Here is a 21,718-nt window from a genome sequence, read left to right as displayed (position 1 = left end):
ATAAAATGAAACTTTTCTTAATATTTCGCGCCATATCTATTAATCATTATTTTTGTATTTCTATTAAACGAAAAAATCTTGAAAATTATAAAATTGTGTAAAGTTCTTATAATCAGATTTTTTGTTTAATATTTTGATGAATAAATCCTCGATTAATAAAAATTTAAAGAATCACTTATCTGATAAAATGGAAGGAAAATGAAGAAAAAATGTATTATTCAAAGAATCTTTATTATATTCTTTGCCGAAAAACTATAAAAAGTTTTATAACAATTGAAATCTGTAAAAATTTAGGTAACTAAAACAATATAAAAGCACTGAATTTTTTTTATTTTATTATTATTATCAATTTTTTTTACTTTATTTATTTATTTATTTTTAATGATAACAAAATGCGGATAAAAAAAATAAAACATTATTTGAAGTAGATTATTATCGAATAATCATAATCTTAGATTACATATTTTTAATAATGTTATTTAAGAAAAAAAAAACATTGCTTAAGAAAAAGCTTCTTAGTTGTGCTTTTCAAAATAGTTTTCAATGTAAGTAAAATGATAGTATTGGCGTTTTTCTTGAAGGCCAAATTTCAAAGCAAAAAGCAACCCATTCAGAAGAAACTTAGGGGAAGGATAATAGTTTGAGTAATTGAGGTAAACTGCCAACCCTTCTCTTTGTTCGTCCTCCCCTTAACTGACCCCCATTTCTTTCCCCACCCAAGAATCTCTTTTTCTACTCTCCCTACCCCAAAAAAACAAGACCGTCACGAAACGACACTTGCCGTAGTTTGCTTGTAAATGTCTTTTCATGACGCTTCGGATGCAAGGGGTTAAACACCCCAGAAACGTCTGAGCGTCCTGACATTAAATTTTGTAGAATAAATAAGTACTTTACGCAATAGCTATTGCACAAATTAAGCTAAGTTTGCGACGCCTCATTTAGTGCATGTGTAAGACATCATAATTATTGAAGACATTTTTGTAATATTTTTATGTTTTCGTTCATGCGAAGGTTCTTTGTAAAAATGAATGAGAGCTATTTAACCCTTTCTAAGGCTGTGGTAAGTGTACTTAACATCAATTTCAGCAATTTTTAAATATCCATGATAAATTATTTTACCACTTTCAGTTTGTGCTGTTAGATGTTAATAATTTTATCTCAGATGAAAAACCCTGGAATAAATTTGGTATCCAAACGTCAATTTTAAGGAATATTTACAGGAGCATCTCCATTCGTATTCTACTAAGACATATCAAAAGAGAACAGGACATGTGCGCTGCTTTCGATATCTCCTTATGCAGTCCCCCGTATTTTTTTCCAAAATTTCACAGGAATTTATTTTACATTTCAAAAGAAATATAGATCAATAAGTTTGTGGGGGTGAGCTGTTATCGACAATGCCAACCCTCGTCTATGTAAAGGTATCCCGACATAGAACCGAGTTAACAAGTCTTATATACTAGTGAATTGGGATTGTATATTTCTGGTATTAGATACACTACAGTACTCCCCCACCAGAATTATTTCTTTGATAGAATTCAATGAATGGATACCACAAGCTGATTCATTGCTGTTTTGTCAGAAGCCGGGAGAGCTGTATTAAGATCACCGTACTTTTTGAGTGCTGATTGTGGGAGCTGTATTAAGTTCACGATCGTGGTCGCTCCTGTGTTGCCATTAGCAGTCGAGTGAATATGTTGTACGTCGCGTGTGATCAACACCTCCTAGAAAAGAGCAGGCGTCAGCACGGGTTACCATAATAATAATGTCCTTTAGTAGTCCAAACGTTTTGACATATTTCGTATTTTCAACCACTGCGCAGCTTAGTACCTCGAACGTAATGACATCTTTCTTATTTTTCATGTACTGCGCAGTTAACTTCGTCACATCGGACTACTAAATTGATCCGTGCTGAGGCCTTCCTCCGTCTAGGATGTGTTGGTGTGATCGAGACTGAGTAGCAACAGCACGAGGAGGTGGATAATGTCGCAGTCACAAGTAGCAAGTCAACTATTCAATGTGGACCATCCATCGAAGTGGGCGTGGTCAGATCGAAGCGAGAATTGCTGTCAAGAAAGGAGTGTTCGCATCACGTCCGAAGGTCACCAATGTGGGGGGGGGGGGTGAATTGTTATCGACAATGTCAACTTCATCTATGTAAAGGCACCCCGACATAGAATCGAGTTAGCATGTCTTAAATACTAGTGAATTGGGGTTGTATTTTTGTAGTGGTAGATACACTACAAGTCATTAACCTCTAATGAGTGAAGGTACACCTATCACCAAAAAGAAAAATCGTATTAAAATTAATTTGATCTAACAAAGTCAAAAATATTTCTGTCCTTTACTCAAATTCAGTCTGAAATATATTTTAATATATTATTGCTAGATTTAAACGGTTCGTTAGGGGACTTACTTCTCGGCATGACTGGTGTATATCACAGTAACCATTGTAATTGTCACAGGGTGCTCCAGGTTTTGCATATAAGTCCGGTACGTCATAAGGTGGCATGTTCCATTCGAAGGAAGATCTGCAACGAATTTTAATTTCTATACTAATATAATATCATAAACTGTTAGTTTGAATTGAGGATATTTTTCTGCTTGTAAAAAATTTAAATGCTTAATTCCTAAATTATATAAGAAACTCTCTTACTTGCAACTGAGTTCATCACCCGGAAGTTTGCAACACAATTCGCATGATCGAATGAGAGGATCGTGATAACTTCTGATACATTGGCAAGACTCTAGTCCATAAGCCATACATATGGATCCCGTACACTCCTAAACGAAAGTTAAAAAACAAATAAATAAAATAAAATAAAATAATTGCGGTTCATTACAATAATTTGTTTTTATCTTAAAAATAAAACTCGGCACTCTTAAGTCATCTACCTTATACAGTAATGGATAAAATAAAAAATCAATTTATTTTTGCTTAAGTATTCAGAGTCCACCAATGTCTATTACTAAAAATATGCAAAATGCAAATAAGATACGTTTTACTAAGATAAATTAGTGGACAATCTCTGATCATTTTGAGCATTATTTTAAAAAGTACAAAAACTGCATAGAAAATTTCTCGAAACTTATTACGTTTCTAAGATATTCAAATAAGACTTGTTTTCATTAGTTGTCAAATGCGATTCACTACAAAATTATTTAAAAAAATTTAAAAAGTTTTCGCTCATGCTCAGTACAAAACTATTATACTTTAAATACTCATATCTTGCGTAGTTTTAAGCGAAATTTTTCAAATTTTAATTTTAGTATTAATTAAAGTTTTTTCTAGAAACTGATTAAATAAAACTGATCTTGATTTGAGAAAAGATATTTTTTCAATACAAAAAAGGCTAAACATATAAAGTTCTAAATTTCGAATTTTTTGTCGCTTACGTTGATTTTTAAATTATTTGGTAGTATAACTTTACACGAGATGAAGAAAAATATTCACGGTGTTCTGTAATCATCGTACTTAATGTATATGTATTTTTAAAATTCATGTTAAGAATTAAATTAAAAAATTATACGTAACAATAAGTCACAAACTAATTTATAAGCAAGGTAAAAAGGGAAACTTATATGAAAACTTAACAAATCACTTGATTATAAACATCAAAACCTGTTTGATTATAAGAGGAAAAGAAGAAAAGGTTAAAAGAAACAATAAAAAATAAAAATAAAAACTTTAAAATTCATTCAGCAAGCAAAATAGTTTTTGTATTCTTATTTTATTTTCCTCAATAGTGATATTCCAAATTTTTAACACGTTTTTTTCCTTTCATAAATGTTGATCTGCGATGTCTAAATTGTATTTTTAGTGGCTATATTTTTGGCAAGTATTCTAAAAATTTGCATTAAGGGTGGCGATTACAGACCACCCTTTAAATAGTTCCGAATAATTCACTAGCAGACTCTATTAAATATACAAAATGTTACAAAATTGCACTTAAATTTAGTTATAGTGTTTAGTTGTTCATAATGTTGTTCATTCGGTTGTTCAATTAGCATATCTTAAGTGCTTGACTAAAATTATGAAGTCTAGTGCAATCTAGTTCATAAAAATCCGATCGGTGGCTAGAAAGTTAGTTCAGGTTTTGCTGTTTTTCTTTTTTTTTTCTGGCTTACTTTAGTTTTTTCATGTGATTAGTTGAAGAAATGAATAATTAACTCGAATTATTAGCGGTAATTAACTCAACCTAGTTTTTTTATACTCCAATTCAAGATTAGTAGTTATTGAAACATACTGGCAGAAACGTCTGAGGTGGCGAATTTCCGGAAGTTATAGTTTCCGGATCCCTATACAAGAAATATCAGACAATAAGGAACATATTATGTATGTCAGTAAGCAGGAAATATCAACAAGACATAAGGCTTTTCTATAAACAGCTAATATTAATCATAAACTTAACAATAAATCAATGTCTCACCCCGTTGAAACAGACGAACTCTTCGCTACAAACTGTTCGGTTTGGCTTGTTTGTTGATGAAGGACATAAGGGACTTTGACCAGTAAAACACAGGTTAAGGATAAATATAGATTGGAAAATTAAAATAAATTTCAAAATAAGTTTAAGTTACATTTAATCAAAACAAACACAGAAAAAAGCACTTAAACTATAGTTTTGTAACAAATTTTAAGCTAAAACGTTTGTTAAAGTAGATTTTACCTATTTCTTTTCTTTTCTGTAAGCTTTACGATTTAGTACTTACTTATTACATGAAGATAATCGCAAAATTAGTTTTCTACTTTTTAGGAATAAAATTTTTGTTTATTTTCTACAATATAACGTGTGTCTATTTTTTACATAACCGTGAAATTGGTCGATGTAATTCCTGGACTCTTTGACAGTTTTTGTAAACTCATATCATATCAACTCCCTGCTCTGTCCCAACATTATCTTTCAGCCGAATCTCCCTCCAAATGCTTTCTCAAATTGAGTGACAGGTAGTGGTCATTGAGGCCCAAATTCCTAGCAGTATCATTTAAGTATGAAACCATTAGTTTCTTATTATTCCCTAGTTGTAAATTCGCTAATTCTGCTTTTACGTTTGAACGTTGCATGTTTTTTGAATAAATATTTTAAGTATTTCTAGAAACATAGGGGATTTAAATTAGATTTTTGGAGAAAAAAAATTCCGTAGCTACAGAAGGCCTCAGACTACAGTGCTTCAACTGGACAAACTGCACAGTCCTTCAGTTTTAAAAGTTCCATCTGAGTTATATAATTTTTTTCAGTGCTTCACAGAATCTGTTAGCGTTAACCATGCTCTCAGCTGACAAAATGACAACCGCGACAATTTCAGATGAGGTTCAAACACTGACATGACGGGGAGCTGGTATCTTACGAGCTGACAGCAATTGTCTCAATGTTTACTAAAGTGCATTTATTGATTTCACATTACGCCGAAGAAGATACAAGTGCTCAGCCTCTATAATAATGTGATCATTATAGAAAAAAAAAATTTTGTGTTTATATTAAATCAAGAGACTTTACTATTGAATTTACCTTCATAAGTTAACCACTGCAAGTCCCCAATTGGACTGATCGTTACGACATGGTTCCCAGTAGAATACCGAAGTCAAGCATCACTGGTTGCGGACTATGTGTGGTTGGGTGACCACTTGGATCAGTCTACAAAGGGACAGAGGGTGTGCGGTATTGCTACTCGTTAAACTGTTCTACTGTAAAGTGTTCAACTTCGCGCGCATGACGTCGGGCTACCGAAGCAGGGGTGCCATCCCCTCTGCAGAGGATCAAAATTGTGATGGTATGTCTTCGGATCATCCTCTGGGATGTTTCCCAGACCGTCGCCAAAAGCCCAATGAGTAGCTCTAGTGCGACGCAAATAAAGTACAACAAGTACAACTGCTCTTTACTTATGGTCAAATCAATATTCCTTATTTCACTGGAATAAAAAGTTTCGACATTTAAATTGCCGGTCCATATCGTTTTATTAAAATAAGTTTGCGCATTTGAAATTGAAAATATTTTTATTTATTTAAATATATTTTATTACTTATTTTTATATTACTTATTCCTATATTACTTATTCATATATTTAAATTTTTGCTTATTTAAATACCTATAAATTAAAAATATATTTCCTGAGACTGCGACGTCTTAAAAAAGTCGAATGATTTATTAAACTGCGTTAATGTACCTTATCTAGAACAGTTTAAATATATCATAGTTTAAAGTTAAAACATAATAACACTAAATTACATAGTTCTATTTTCAATATTGATTTTAAGTTAGATAATCAATTATCCCCAAATGCTTAACTGATATAAGATTTTGATATGCATAATCTCTAACGGTTGGTTTGAGAGATGTAATCGTTTGACTTCGTCATCGATTTCAACGAATTTATTCTGTCACTGAAAGGGCGTAGTCTAATATTTTCTTATCAAGATTTCAACATTTTCTAAAAGAACAAGTCAGAAGATTATAACTATTACAGTATTCGCTCATCATTTTTAGTTAAATCATTTCCTGAATCGTAGATTTGTAGTAACTACTAAAAATGGTTTCACAATCAATTAAATGTGAAATTTTTAGAATAGAGCTTAACATGGATAAGATATTTTTTACTTCGCTGATTTTTTACATTATGTTCATTTTTCATTTTGAGTTGCATGTATGCATTGAGTTGCATGTTGCATTATTTTGATGCTTTATGAAAGTTAAAATTATGAATTCACAATCATTTATTTTAGTTCATGAAATAGTAAAAATAAGATTTTTTTTTTTAAAGAAAAGTTTTTGTAGTTTGCAAAAAGGAATTTGTTGAAATTAACTTTGAAATTTTGCATTATGTACAAACTATTTTATTGAATCATTTTTTGTTCTTTTGTGTTTAATATTTAATTTTTCCTTTCTTTTAATTCACAAGAAGAGCAGAACAGAAAACGATTTTAAAAAACTTTTAATTTATATAATGAAATGAAAAAAATGAAATGAAAAAAACTCCTAAGCAAACTATAACTGATTTTTTATTAAAAAAAGGATCAAGATGAACGATATTTAAAGCTTTTTTCGAAACAAAAAAACAGCGAAGAAACGAAACATAAAAATTTGATTTAAAAAGGTGCTTTCGCAACGATCCATGAAAAATAGGCGTGTAGCTAAATTACATCATTGTAATGTAATTTTCATAGTTTCACAGAAAGTTTTTCTAATTCAAAAGTGTTGACAATTTTCTCAAAAACTATTCTATTTGTCATCGTGCGAAATTTACTCAGCATAGACATTGCATAAACAGTTCCACGCATTGTTCTTTGCGGAATAACAAAAAAAGTGAAAATAGGTTATTTTTATCAAGTAAAATAAATCTTTCCCAGCAAATAAGAATTTATTTCACAGTGCTTCCATGGAAAACGATTGTATTTAAATAGCTTACTTTTCATATATATATATAAATTAAAAGTATAGAAAAAAACATAGAAATTACTGAAGATTAATGAAAAAATGAAGAAGAAAGAATGAAAACTTATTATTTTTTTTAATTTTCTTCGTCCTTCTCTTTTTTCTTTCTATCTATGCATATATATATATATATATATATATATATATATATATATATATATATATATATATATATATATATATATATATATATATATATATATATATATATATATATATATATATATATATATATATATATATATATATATATAATTCCTATCATTCAAAACTTTCTGAAAGCTTTGTAGAAAGCATAAATTAAAATTTTTTGAATAGTAAAATCTTTTCGTGAAACTATAGGGACTGAAAATGCTACACTAATACTTTGCAATGCAATAGCATTCTAACTTGAAAATTAGTTTTCCTTGAACTTATCGATAAATTTGTAATCAAATGAGAAAATAAGTAGACATGATACCTATTGCGACGAAACGTAGCAAAAAATCAATAATAAATTTTGCTTGGAAGATTTTATTGAACAATTTACTATGTCATTGAGGAATTTATTTCGTATTTTATCAATCATTGTGATGATTTTATTAGGTAGTATGATGAAATAATAACTTTCTGTTAAATTTGTTTATTGAACAGGTTTTCCTTTTTGTAGCTCCTAATATAGTTTTTTTTAAATAATGATTTTATTTAACTATTAATCTGTTCTTGAAAAAGTGGCTATAAAGCCTCTGATTACTGGCTACTACATATTAATTTGAAATCAAGTTCTAAAATTATACCTATTAAAACCCTAAGCGTTTGCGCAAATTTGTGTAAAAATTTCAAGTTAATAGCAGAAAGTATTTTAATGCAACTAAGTTGAAAATGGTTAACAAAATTGACGACAAATGTTTCAGTGATTAGGGAATATAAATTATTGAAGAATTTTTTTTTTAACGTTTTACATTAGATAGAGATTTCGTAATGATTTAATCTAAATTATGAAATCTAATTCAATTATTTAACGAAATCAACTTATTTTTTTAATGGAATGGAGATATAGTAATTTAAGTACAAGATTTTACCAGAGAACATGTATTTTAATTTATTACACTAGGTGGCTAAGCCCTCTGATCGCTGCCGCTCACTAACCCAAAGGATTGCTTTGCAATAATTGTTGCTTCTTGTCAGAAAACAGTTCTACTAAAATTAAAATTATTCGTCTTAGCATATATGTATTATCAAGAATTCTGTTTGCTTACGCTTGTGCCTCTACTTTCTACGTCCAAATATTATTATCTATTAGTATTACAAGTATTTAGATCTATGGGTGAACAGAAGTAATTTTTCTAAGTAATTAATTTTTTAAAATAACATTTATATTGTTACAACATTAAATTGTTCAAATAAATTTGATGAGTTTACAACCGTAATTTAATATTTTGGGAAAAATATACTTGAGGGTGCCCCTTGACGAAATTGGCGACTTATGTTTGGCGCCATACTTGTTTGCCCGGTAACCCACAAACAGGACATTTATATCTATTACTAATTAAACCTATATTCATACACCAGTCAATCACTGTTATTAAAATCGTACAGAAGCATAAGATTTATCTTATTGACAGTATTCATTTTTAGTACCAGAAGCAAAAATAACCTTACCAGCCGGCAAGGGCGCCGGCAGAATAATATAAAAGGGGGCGCAACCCTCTAACAAACTACCCCCCTCCCCCCGAAAAAAATTTAAAATATTCTGCTATTATATTTTGTTTTGTTATTACATATACTTTCATCTGTTCATTTTTTCAAGATGCGTTTCTTCATTGTTAGCAAGATATTTAAAAAAAGTACGAATTTCTTGTACTTACAAATTTTGCCCAGAGGCGCTGGCATAGCTACTGACTTTGAAGCACAAATAACTACAAACAGTAGTTTCGTATACTAACGTGTTTGTGCACGCTTAACATTGGTATTTATTGTGTTGAAGAAGTTTTACAGTTGCGAGAAGTCAGCTTGTGTTATACACCTTTGTTAAACTGAATAACTAATAGAAAATATATTATTTACATTTTATTAAATGAAATTTAAAAATATAGCTTAGATATCTGCCAAGTTTGTGAATGCTCAGTGTGCATAAGAAAAGAATCAAAGATGACTCAGAATTCATTGAAAAAGTTAAAAACAGATTTGGACAGCAAACAAGACGATTACAATTCTTGTTTGATTAAACAATTTTTTAATTGTTATGTATCAATAATTACTTAATTATTTGTTTTCCATAAAAATATGTTTAACAAAGAAATTTTATAACAAAATTTTTCTGTATCTCTAATTGTTTTTTAAAAAAAAGTCAGGGGGGTGCAAGTGCACCCCCTTGCACCCCGCTGCCGGCGCCCTTGCCAGCCGGTATCCAAAGTAGAATCACGATTAAAATCTAAACCAATCAGAATCACAATTGGCTTTCAGCATCGCCCAGCTTGGCGATCAATCGCGATCACAACTTGGCGGGGGCACCCTCAAGTATAGTCTACCCAATATTTTCTCTTTCCAAACAGGCGGATATATTAAATGCTATATTTGCATCATTGTGCATGAAGCTGGTTGTTAAGTTCTAAATCATTTAACAGATCCCTTTAATATTAAATTATAATAGTATATTATTGTTATTTGCAATTGTAAAATGCTTAATAATATCATAACACCTTTCTAAATAACTATATCATAAAATGCAGTGCAAAATTACAGTATAATAATGAGAAAAAACAACAACAATTCTCTTAGTTTTAAGCTCTTGAATTAAAAGGGTAATAAAAGCAGTACAGGAAAATAACTTTAAATTAGTGATACAAAACAATTTATAGAAAAACAATATCTTTATGATTTTTATTAATTTTATGCTGATGACAACCAAAGAAATATGGAAATGAAAGAGGAAAAACTGGATCCTACTACGTGATTTTCCAGCCAATAAAAACGCAATGACTAGAGCCCCTGAATCATAGTATAGGAGCCTTAGCAATTAAGGCTCCTATACGATAATGTCTAAAATATGTCTAATTCAGGGGCTCTATTAGCAATAACAACAATGGAAAACTGTGACACCATCCTTAGATTTTTATCTATGGTAAGATAACCAATTAACATCGGAATATCTTATTGTGATGAAGTAAAAAGTGCAATTATAAAAAGAGCAGTAGTTCATTAATATGTTACTTAAATTAACCTGGGAAAGTGTTGTATTAGCTACCACCTAAGTTTGATTGTTGTTGTTGTTGTTAATTTACTTCGCACTAGAGCTGCACAATGGGCTATTGGCGACGGTCTGGGAAACATCCCGGAGGATGATCCGAAGACATGCCATCACAATTTTGATCCTCTGCGGAGGGGATGGCACCCCCGCTTCGGTAGCCCGACGACCTGCGCGCGAAGTCGAGCACTTTACGGTAGCACAGTTTAACGAGGACCAATACCGCACAACCTCGGTCCTTACGCAGACTGATCCAAGTGGTCACCCACCCGCACACTGACCGCAGCCAGTGATGCTTGACTTCGGTGATCTGCTGGGAACCGTGTCTTAACGATCAGTCCACTGCGGGACCACCTAAGTTTGAAAAAGAAATCATAGTTCCATGATTATACATTAAAACTAGAAGCTTAATATTGCTGATAACGAAACGGAGACATACTGTTTCTTTTTTTCCTTTATTTTTTCCCGTTCAATTAGTAGGATCAGAAATTTAAAAATGAAAATTAATAGGCTACTAGATTTTAAGTTTTCGAAGAAAAAAAAAGGGAAGAAACTGGTAAGTTTTTTAGGCAAGCGGTTGTTATAAGCTTGATGAGATTTCTTATTTTTCATTTTAAACAAGTAATATATAAAAAAAAATAATAAAGTCAATTCCTTCTTAGGTCAACAAAGAAAAATTTTATTTTAATTACTTTTTATTAAATAATTAAAACTTTTTTCTCCCATATAAAACTAAAATTAAAATATTAAATTTAATTAATGAATTAATATCTGAAAAAACTTTCTTAACATCAAGTTTCATCCACTACAAGTTTTAAAAAAATGTATTTGAACTTGAGTGTATGAATAAAAAGTATTTTATTAACGATTGAAAATTTGAACAAGATACAGCGAAAGTGTGAAAAAGACACGTGCTCTACTTTTCTTAAACGCAAGATTTTCATTTCTTTTTCAATTGTGGTATAAAACCACTGAAATAAACTTTTCAATTTAATTTGACCCGTCACAATCAGTTTAAAATGAGAGTAATAAAACAATCACACAGAGGAAATAACTCAGGAAATGGCAGTAAAGAGAGAGTTCATTTTTAAGAGATCAGCGAATCTCAGCTGACGAATACTGATTTCAGAAATGCTCACTTGCAATAAATTTTTATCCCCATCCTGTATTTTGAGATAAGATATCAGCTGCATTTCGACTGACTCAATGTTTCTTTATATAAATAAACTTTTTCCAAGACTAGACAGACATTTACATGTTTTCCCTCTTTCATTTTTTTAGGGAAAATTCGAAGGGGGAAAAGGACAAATCGCCAGAAAATATATATAATATTATATTAGTTATTAAAGAGGTAAAATTGAGTTTAAAATAAGAAATAGATAAATGATCTAGTTCAATTACAAATTGTTTCTTTGGGTAAATAAATTTTTCCTAAGACTAGACAGACTTTTACATGTTTTCCCTCTTTAAATTTTTTAGGGAAAATTCATGGGGAAAAAGTGACAAATCGCCAGAAAATATTTATAATATTATATTAGTTATTAAAGCGGTAAAATTGAGTTTAAAACAAGAAATAGATAAATGATCTGAACGAGATATTACAAAACTAAATAGAAAAAAGGCGCTACTGAATTTTAAAAAAATTGATTTTTTTAAATCTCGGTACTCAAAAAGGCTTAATTTTGTAAGTTTGTATATTGGATTTGAAAACTGATTGTATGAAGACATGATATTTCTAAGTTGTTTTCGTATGTTGGAAATCACTTATATTTACAAATAAAGATATTTATTAGTTAGAAATTCTCTTCCTGAGTATATCAGACTGAATTTTCACATTTACGAACGATTATGTACATCAATACGATACCAGTTGAATGAACTGTGCAAAATAACTGTACAAAATTACCTAAAAAGTATCAGAAATGACCTTGTATTTCTAAAAACTTAACCCTTGAAATATAGCAAACTAATACATTTTTGATAAATTTCTAAAAACTATTAATAAAAGCATGATAATTGTAATTTTATTAATTGTTTTTTAGAAATTTATCAAGAATGTTTTAGTTTGCTATATTTCAAGGGTTAAGTTTTTAGAAATACAGGAACATTTCTGATACTTTTTAGGTGATTTTGTACAGTTATCCTCATTTACTTCAACTGGTATCGTATGATACTATACTACAGTGATACTATACTATATTGTAATTGTATACTATATTGTAATTTGTATTTTATTGTGATTTGTATTGTATTGTAATTTGTGCTGTATTGTAATACATATTATACTGTAATTAAGCTCTTCATATATAGAAACATAGTAAAGGATATTCGCAGTAGCTTGCTGTTCTGCATCCGTTGTCTTCTCTGCAGAGTTCACCATATTTCAGCCGACAGTCCTGAGAGCAACAAGGTCCTTGACTCGGGCTGGAAAATTTTAAAGAAAATATTTTTTAAACTCACCGCCTTCATTTTATAGCTGTAGCTAAAAGCAATAATTACAGTTTCTAGGTTGAAATTCTGAGGAAATTTTTTTTGAAACTGGAAAATGCAAAGCGTTTCCAAAAGCACTTCTTTATGTTAAGATAAAAAAGGAATACGCTTCGTTTCAAAACAGTTGCAACAGTAAAAAGCAAATTGTAATACCAATTTAAAAATACACAGGGTGTTCCAGAATATTAGCCCTTAATATATATTTTTCACGGTGTCAAAAATAAAGTCGAGTAACGTACTCATTGTGGGTCGCAAATAATTATCTAACCGATGGGAAAAAACTGTTACATACTATTGTGGAATGCAAGGTTAAAAATATCAAAATATGTTTGTTTGCCTGAAAAAATCGCGATGATCATTCTTGATGAAAAAAGATGATCATCAGAAACACTTTCTTATTTTGCTTGAAATTCAAATTAGTATTGATGTCTTTAATCTCGACTTCATCAATATTGATTAATTTATTGCTGATAATCTTTAAACATTAATTTACGATCCTTCACGCGTATATTATTTCGGCTTAATTCTTTACAAGGATTTTAAAAATATATACTAAAGACGGTAACTGCAGGATACCTTGCATAGTTTTCGAAAAAGTAACCTTGTTTTCAACAGTCATAGTAATTATCTATGTTTGAGAAAATTTTCTAACATATACAACTTTCCTTCCAAGAAGCTTCCAAGAATGTCTCAGTTTTAAACTGCAATTGATTTCTCCTGAATAATACACAAAATGATGAATACACCTTTATACTGCTTTTTAGAGTAATGAGACATTCAAATGTGCACTGAAAGTACCCAGTGCCTGATTTATCATAATTCCAGACAGGCCCATACCTAGAGCCCCCTCATCTCTAAGGGGTTTCCTAAATGTTACAAAAAATCTCCTTTTGTGATTTTCCTTAATAGTCTATTAAAATTATGAGTTTTTAAAGATTGAAACAAATAATAAGCTCAGGTTTACTAATATATCGTATTTACTTATTTTATAAATAATTTAAAAACACTTCATAATTAAATAATAGGTAAATTGTAAGTAAATTTCGTTTAAAGTAACGAACAGGGGCCCCTGACAGTTTTGTGCCTAAGGCCCCCTAATTTCTAGATCTGGTTCTGTAAGTACCAAACAGTATGCCTAAAAACTCAAATTGAAGAGCCAGACATTCTTTGAAAATACAGTGCAGTAATACGAACTACATTTCAATTTTCACTAAATTGAAGGATAAAAATATATCATTTAACCTTACTTAAGTAAAAATATTTGATGGTCCGATGATCTTGATGGTCCCATCAAAAAATTTAATAGTTTATGTTTGTTTCATTGCGATTCATGATGGTCCAGCATCATTTGATGGTCACCATCATCCAATATTTTCCATTATTCGTTCATGGTTTTTGATATGCCTACAAATTTTCATCATTCCAAGATGGAAAATGCTACTTTAATACTATGATGGTTAACCATCAAGAGAAGTTTGATTCTCACGGACCAACAATCTGTGATGGTCCCTCATAGTTCCAACTATACCTTTCTATGATGGTTTGATGGAAATTCTTGTTGGTTCTCAGGAACATACTATCAAAACAATTCCGTTTTTTTGATGTTGGCCCATCATAAATCAATCCAAATTACTACATTGGGTGACGATCGTTCCAACATTTGATTTCTAATAAACTATGATGGACATTTTTGGTGGTTCAACATGAACAAACTATCAAAACAAGTTGCTATTCTTATGTCGGACCACCATAGATAAGTCCGAATTCCTTTATTGGGGTGATGGTTACTTATGTTGGTGGCCATCAAAAAATATAATGGCTCATGGTGGTTATTGATGGGTACCATCAAGATTATGTTGATCCATCAATGGAAAACCATCAAAAATTTTGACTTGGTTAACTAGCAAACACTTTATAGTACGTACCTGCAGAAAGCAATGGGTCTTAGTCTACACGGAGGTTGGTCTTGGGGTGGATTCACTCGCATCGGAAAACAGCAAGGCTCGTGACAGTCCTCTTCCCAGCCACAATCACATTCCTCGGCTCCTTCTACTACCTCATTCCCGCACACTGCATCTAGTGGCTCTGCAAGAACACATGCCATCATTTAACACCTTGCACCAATAGTGATATCCCAGGTAGCAGAGAACCATCAATTTTACGTCAAAAATACGCATATTTTACCTTTAAATCTTACTAAGCATTCGTAAAATTTACTTAAAACTGAAACGTGGAATTACAGCAAAAAATAGTTGTCCAAAAAATGGAAAACTGCACACTGCATCCAGTGGCTCTTCAAGAACAGATGCCATCATTTAGAACATTGCACCAGCAGTCATCCCAGGTAGCAGAGAACCGTGAATTTTACGTCAGAAATACGTATGTTTAACAGTTAAATTTTACCAAGCATTCGTAAAATTTACTTAAAACTTAAACGTCAAATTACAGCAAAAAATAGTTATTCAAAAAAAGAAAACTGCATCCAGTGGCTCTGCAAGAAGTAGAATTATAACAAAAAATAGTTATCCTAAAAACAGAAAACTGCACACTGCATCCAGCGGCTCTTCAAAAGCAGGTGGCATCATTTAGAACATTGCACCAGCAGAGAACCATCAATTTTACGTCAAAAATACGCGTATTTCACCTTTAAATTTTACTAAGCATTCGTAAAATTTACATAAAACTGAAACGTCGAATTACAGCAAAAAATAGTTATTCTAAAAACGGAAAATTTATGTGAACAAACTCGTTTATTTCAAGAATATCTTACCAACCACTTTTTACTAGGTAAGAATGAATACGCTATTTTTACATATTATTTACGTCAACAGTACGTCAAAATGCACGTAAGTTGAAACGTCAAATTATAAAAAAATGTGGTTAACCAAAAAACAGAAAATTTCCGTAAACAAATTTGAACCGAAATTTAAATGGTAAATTTGCTTTGTAAATAATGCGTAAAATACACAGAATCTTTCATACTAAATCTAAATAGTAAATATAATACTTTCGTCAATCTTTCGTGAAATATACGAAAACAATCTCACCGAAAGGTAGTTAGTAAAATACCATTCCGTTAAAATTACGTAAAATATACCAAAGCTTTTTTACCAAATATATCAATGGTAATATCATTCCGTCAATATTACGTAAAATTTACGTATAAAGCGTATTGACTTCACCGATTTTCCGAAAATTTATATATCATGCTACTAGGGGCGTGCCTTGTGAGCACAAATATGCAAGACGTTGTATTAATACAATCTCCCCATGGCAAAGAAACCCCATCTCAAAAGAACGAATTTTTCAAAGATAGGAATAAATTTCTTTCTGTGATGCATTACATATTTCCTAAAATCATGCTTTCCTTCCACAAATATTCCACACGCATCAAGTTCCAATGTAACCCATCACCAAAGCTTACTAGGCTCGGATAAATTGGTTGACAGGGCACTGGACTCACGTTCGTGTGAATTGGAGTTCGAATCCATCCGGCCGAAGCAAATGGTGACCTGTACATGTTAAATTTGTCGGGTAACAAAGTACTCCATGTCCTCATAACAAATTATTTACCTCTGTGGGTACTGAATTTCGGATTGATCGCTGTGGCTCAAGTCTAAATTAGGATCTAAGGTTGAATGAATGAATGTGAAAATGGGCCAGCCCTATAAAACTGATGTGACGTATGGGAGTGGCGGAAGTCGAATTCTTGGTCATAGATGGCGCCACTGGAAAAACAAAGACATTCGCACCTCCCCTGCCTTAATGGCCGACGACAACAGCAACTAAATCTTACTGTTTGGGAGTCCCACTAAATTGAAGTAAAAGTAATTGAATATATTATATGAATCAACATTCAGACATTCGTCTTGTACTGGATTTTTTTTTCTTTTCAAATAACTTCTACAACCACCGTTAGTTTTATTCCTATTTCTCAAAAAAAAGCCAGTCCTTTTCAGGTCTGTTTATGTATATCATATAATTTTTTTGGGAAAATAACATTTGATCCCATTCTAAAGCATTCTGAAATTAAAGAATATTACCCGTAAAACAGCCTTTCACGCTTCTAGCCTTCGTGTTCAATACCGCATTAATGCTGCGTAAACTGCAGGGAGAAAATTTGTTGTTGTTTTTCTTGTCACCAGATGTCGCCCGAGCAAACATTATGTAGTTACCATGGTCTCCACCAGGAGTGCAGTGTAAATCGTCCTCTGGATCATGCTATAGGAATAAGAACATACTTTTGCTTTAGCAACAGTTACATATATGTTACTAGTTCAAAATCATTACCTTTTTAACAAAATTGCTCTGAATGAAACTATAAACTCAGCTCAAAAAACCTATTTAAAAAATAACCATAGCTCAAAATGCGAGTATAAGAGAATGAAGGTAACTCAAAAAGTGCGTTTAAGGAAATAAACGTAGCCAGGTCTCCAAGAATTCGAAAAATTGTGGTTGAGGCACCCGTTCGTTTTGTGTTGATTTCGTCAAGAATTCCCAATGTATTTCGAACCACATGTCCGACGGCTTTACACATGCATATCGACGTAACTTTTAAAAGCCGGATATTTTACATACGAAACTATTAAAACTCATGGATCTCGAATCACGCATAGGAGCATTCACCTTTCAATTTTCTACCACGTTCGTTCGATTTTGCACCGATTTCATTGTAAATCCATGGTTTTTAAGACAATTGCTATTTCAGATTTCTAAATGTTTTTATTTTTATTTTTTATTTAATCGGATATTATTATGCAATTTAATTTTCAAGCGAACTCAAATTTGAGGAATACGCGACTATATAAATATAAGGAAAAATCGGATATTTTCTCGAGAAATAATTGTTTAATAAGATATATAATTGTTGAAAACACAGACGAGAATGGGAGGATGGTACTGTTTAAACTCAATTCTCAAACCTATTTTTTATAAATATTCAAATATTAAAAAAAATGTCAGATCGTAACTAAAAAGCTAAAAATATAGTCGCCATACAAAATTTATTGGTTGCCAATGGCGACTGGATTACCGTATTTCACGAGCCCTGGATATAGCTGTTTAAGAAAATGGGCATATTATTTGATTTCGTTTTTCAAACTTCTCTGCATGAAAATTGCTCTTTTTCTGAAGAATAAACTAACGGATCCAAATAAATTTATAACATGATGTTGTCATTTATTTATCGAAAAACAGATGCTACGTCCGTTTATGTAATCACGAATTTTGAGTTGTGTCCAAGATATAAAAGCTCACAAACAATCTGCGATGTACCCAGCCACCTTGACACCAAAATCCGAGACTTTGCCACATAATGATTATTTTAAATGTTTAAAAAAGCAAGGAAAAGTAAGTATAAAATTCCTCGTTTATTTCTAAAATTTGAGCCAAATGATATAAAGGTGCATTTTTTTGTTGTTTCCATTTTCTTAAGCAAGCTTTTTTTATGAGCTATTTCCTGAATAAATAGCTCACTTATGATGCACAATTTCATTGGCTAACTAACTTAAGACTCAATTTTACATCTTAATTACTATAAACATATTAAACACTCCGTTAAAATCACTGAAGTTTTCAGGTTTAATCAAATGCAACAATAATCTGCAGGTACTACATTCGAAATTAATCTGCAAAGTCATAAGGCCTATTTACACGGTCCAATTTCTTGAATCCGAGCAATTGGACGGATTTCTCTGTCCAAGAAATTGGATGATTCGTTGACACTATCCAAGTTCTTGAATGTCGATGATTCGTTGAAAGAAACACTTGCGCATGAGCATTGTTCATATTCAACATTATAAAATAATACTTACATAAGTTTAAAATTACTAAATAAATTGAATAAAATCATAATAACACAAATAAACCGCAACAGATCAGTTTATTTGGACTAAAATATATGAAAACAGACAAGAAGATGACATAATTTGCTGCCTGATTGTTGACGTCACAAAACCTAAGACGCTGATTGGTTAAGGGAGAAAAAACTTGGATGGAAAGTAGAACATGCTCTACTATCGTCCAAGAAGTTGAACCAAGTTCTTGGATGTTTGTTTACACGATCAAAGCTCAAAGCAAAACAAGTTTCCATCAATATCAATCAATCTCTGTCCAAGAAATTGGATCGTCTAAACAGGCCTTTAAATAAGACACCTTTTAATTCAAAAATGCATTACTCATTGAACAACAGTTCAATGAGTAATATATTTTATTCATATTAAATTCTGTCAATTTTACTTCCAGGCACAGTTTTATTACCTTCTGAGGAACAAAAACCGCAAAATTCATTACATTTATTTAATCAATAGTATAATGATGATGCTCAGGTTTATATGAGTTGGAGGTACAATTATATAACAACACAAGCGATTTTACTGCGCCAAACTTAAAGTAAATACATTCCGATAATGCATACCCAAAATAAAGAAAAAATCAAGTGGTGCCAAAAACTTAATATACTTAATATAATATTCTTGCTTAATATGCTGCATTCATACATGGCCCTATATCTCCTCTTAATATTAACCCATAATATTCAAACTCGGCTAGGCACAGTATACAGTATAGAATATTACAAGGTACTATATAGTACCATACCAAAGGAAATTATTTTAGGCCAATTAGGAGGCCCACAATGTGGCCCTATATATAACTATGTATGTATATATATAATAGCGTGTTAAATAGAGTTAAAATGAAGAAATTCTTGATTAATATACTGCATTACTGTAAGCTCAGATTTATTTTTTATCATTTAATGTTGTACAGAATTTTGTTTGTAAATTAATGTTTTGCTCGTGATAAGTAATTTACATGAACTTTCATAAATTTTAAGAAAGGTACCCAATTTGAAGTGTGTTTATGGAGACATGCCCACACAATTTTGATCCTCTAAAGAGGGGAGTGCTCCACGCTTCGGTTGAACCACAACCTTAATATCGCGGAAATTGAACAATCCTAAACTTGATTATACAATGCTATGGTTCAATTTAACACCTTATTAAGGGATATTTGCTCAATAGTATGGTTAAAAATGAGAGTGTACTTACGGGGGATCCAAAATTATGTCCAATTTCGTGAGCCAATGTGACGTGAGATACAACAGGAGGAACATGTTTTCCATAGTTGAGCAATGTTATAATACCGGTGTTTAAGCTCTTTAGGCTTCCCCTGTAGTGCTGAAAACAAACAAACATTTCATTATGAATTTTAATAATCGAAAAATATGTCGGTTGATTCAACGCCGAAAGGATTATCAGAAATTACAATTTTTCCTTTTTTTTATGTACGTATATAAATCTGAATACAGTTATTTATGTTTAATCATATTGCAGTAAGAAGAAAAAGTATGGTCAAAACTATCAGAATATGGTAAAATTTAGTGTTTCTGGTTCTATGGGTACACCAAAAAGCACGGTAATTTTCACCAAATCGTTTTAGTAATGATTTTGGTAAAATTAATAATAAAATATAGTTTTACAAAATGTGATAAATTTTGGTAATTTCGGATACCTAAGATCATAGCATAGAAACCATTTTATCGGTTAAATTTACATTTCAGTATTGTACTTGTTATTAAATGTGTGGTAATGCGATTTATAATTTTGAAAACTAAATTTTCCGTTACCATATGAGAGGCAAAATTACCAAATGAATGGTTTAAATACTGTATTATTTTGGTTCAATTAACCAAAACTGCGTTTTTTTTTTTTTTTAAATTTTTGACAGAAATGTCATTACTATACAGTAGAGTAATTTAACCAGACTTTGTTTTCTCCATGAGGGTACAAAGATATTTCAGGATAATATCTTTTTTAATAAGTTTTTGTTTTTATGATATGCTAATTTCCTGCTTCAAAACGGGAAAAACAATGAAATTTTCCGGCATTACACTGTTTTAATATTTCCGAAAAACTTTATTATTGGACAGCACTAGCATTTAGCGAACAAATTATATCAGTTCACCCAGTCCATGAATTCAATCCTTGTAATATTACCGGATTGAAATTATTGTATTTAGAGATTAACTGAAGGTTTAAATTGACTAATATTTTGGTTAATTTATTTTAGTATTCTTTCAAAGGTATTTGCAAGCGCGCCATACTTCAAATGATACAGGCCAAGTGACAAGGTCCAAGGCTGAGCTGGTGACTTCACCATATAAAAGGTAGAACTTTCAAGCAGTTTTAGAAAGCACATTGCAGCATGCGTCAAAATGAATCAAAAGAGTATACCACATTAAGTATCTCAAATTACATTTAGGGGTGAGAAAAAACATTAACGTCAATAAAAAATAATAAATATTTGGAATGAGGAAGGTGGGATGAAAAACACAAAAACCTAGTTGCTAGATGAGACTTGGAGGGATTTCTAATTATCACCTTATAACATTTCTCTTCTTCCTAATATAATCAAATAGGCTTTGTTGTTTTTAGTGATTCATTAGATTCACTTAAAGTTTTCATTTTCAATGTATACTTTTCAATATAATTTTTAAGAGTTATTCTAAAAAATTCGTTAAAAACGGCTATAATGAAGTTCCCGGAAACTGGTTAAGCTGAACTCTGGATCT

At 31.1% G+C, this 21,718-nt stretch overlaps 1 protein-coding gene across 1 annotated transcript in view; it reads right to left on the bottom strand.

The window, feature by feature from the left end:
* Positions 1 to 21,718, bottom strand: part of LOC107455245 (disintegrin and metalloproteinase domain-containing protein 10) — a 90,587-nt gene that overhangs the window by 15,384 nt on the left and 53,485 nt on the right. The window contains exons 6-12 of the mRNA XM_043049301.3: positions 20,196 to 20,324; positions 17,190 to 17,367; positions 15,072 to 15,231; positions 12,985 to 13,080; positions 4,431 to 4,512; positions 2,657 to 2,784; positions 2,417 to 2,531 (exon numbers count right to left, since the gene is read on the bottom strand). Of these exons, the coding sequence (XP_042905235.2) occupies positions 2,417 to 2,531; positions 2,657 to 2,784; positions 4,431 to 4,512; positions 12,985 to 13,080; positions 15,072 to 15,231; positions 17,190 to 17,367; positions 20,196 to 20,324 (888 nt within the window). The remainder of the gene's footprint in view (positions 1 to 2,416; positions 2,532 to 2,656; positions 2,785 to 4,430; positions 4,513 to 12,984; positions 13,081 to 15,071; positions 15,232 to 17,189; positions 17,368 to 20,195; positions 20,325 to 21,718) is intronic.

Source organism: Parasteatoda tepidariorum, chromosome 6 (genome assembly GCF_982258835.1).
Source record: "Parasteatoda tepidariorum strain Cologne lab strain chromosome 6, Ptep-v5.0, whole genome shotgun sequence".
In the NCBI taxonomy this organism is placed as follows: domain Eukaryota; kingdom Metazoa; phylum Arthropoda; class Arachnida; order Araneae; family Theridiidae; genus Parasteatoda; species Parasteatoda tepidariorum.
This window is presented reverse-complemented; position numbering and strand designations above follow the sequence as displayed.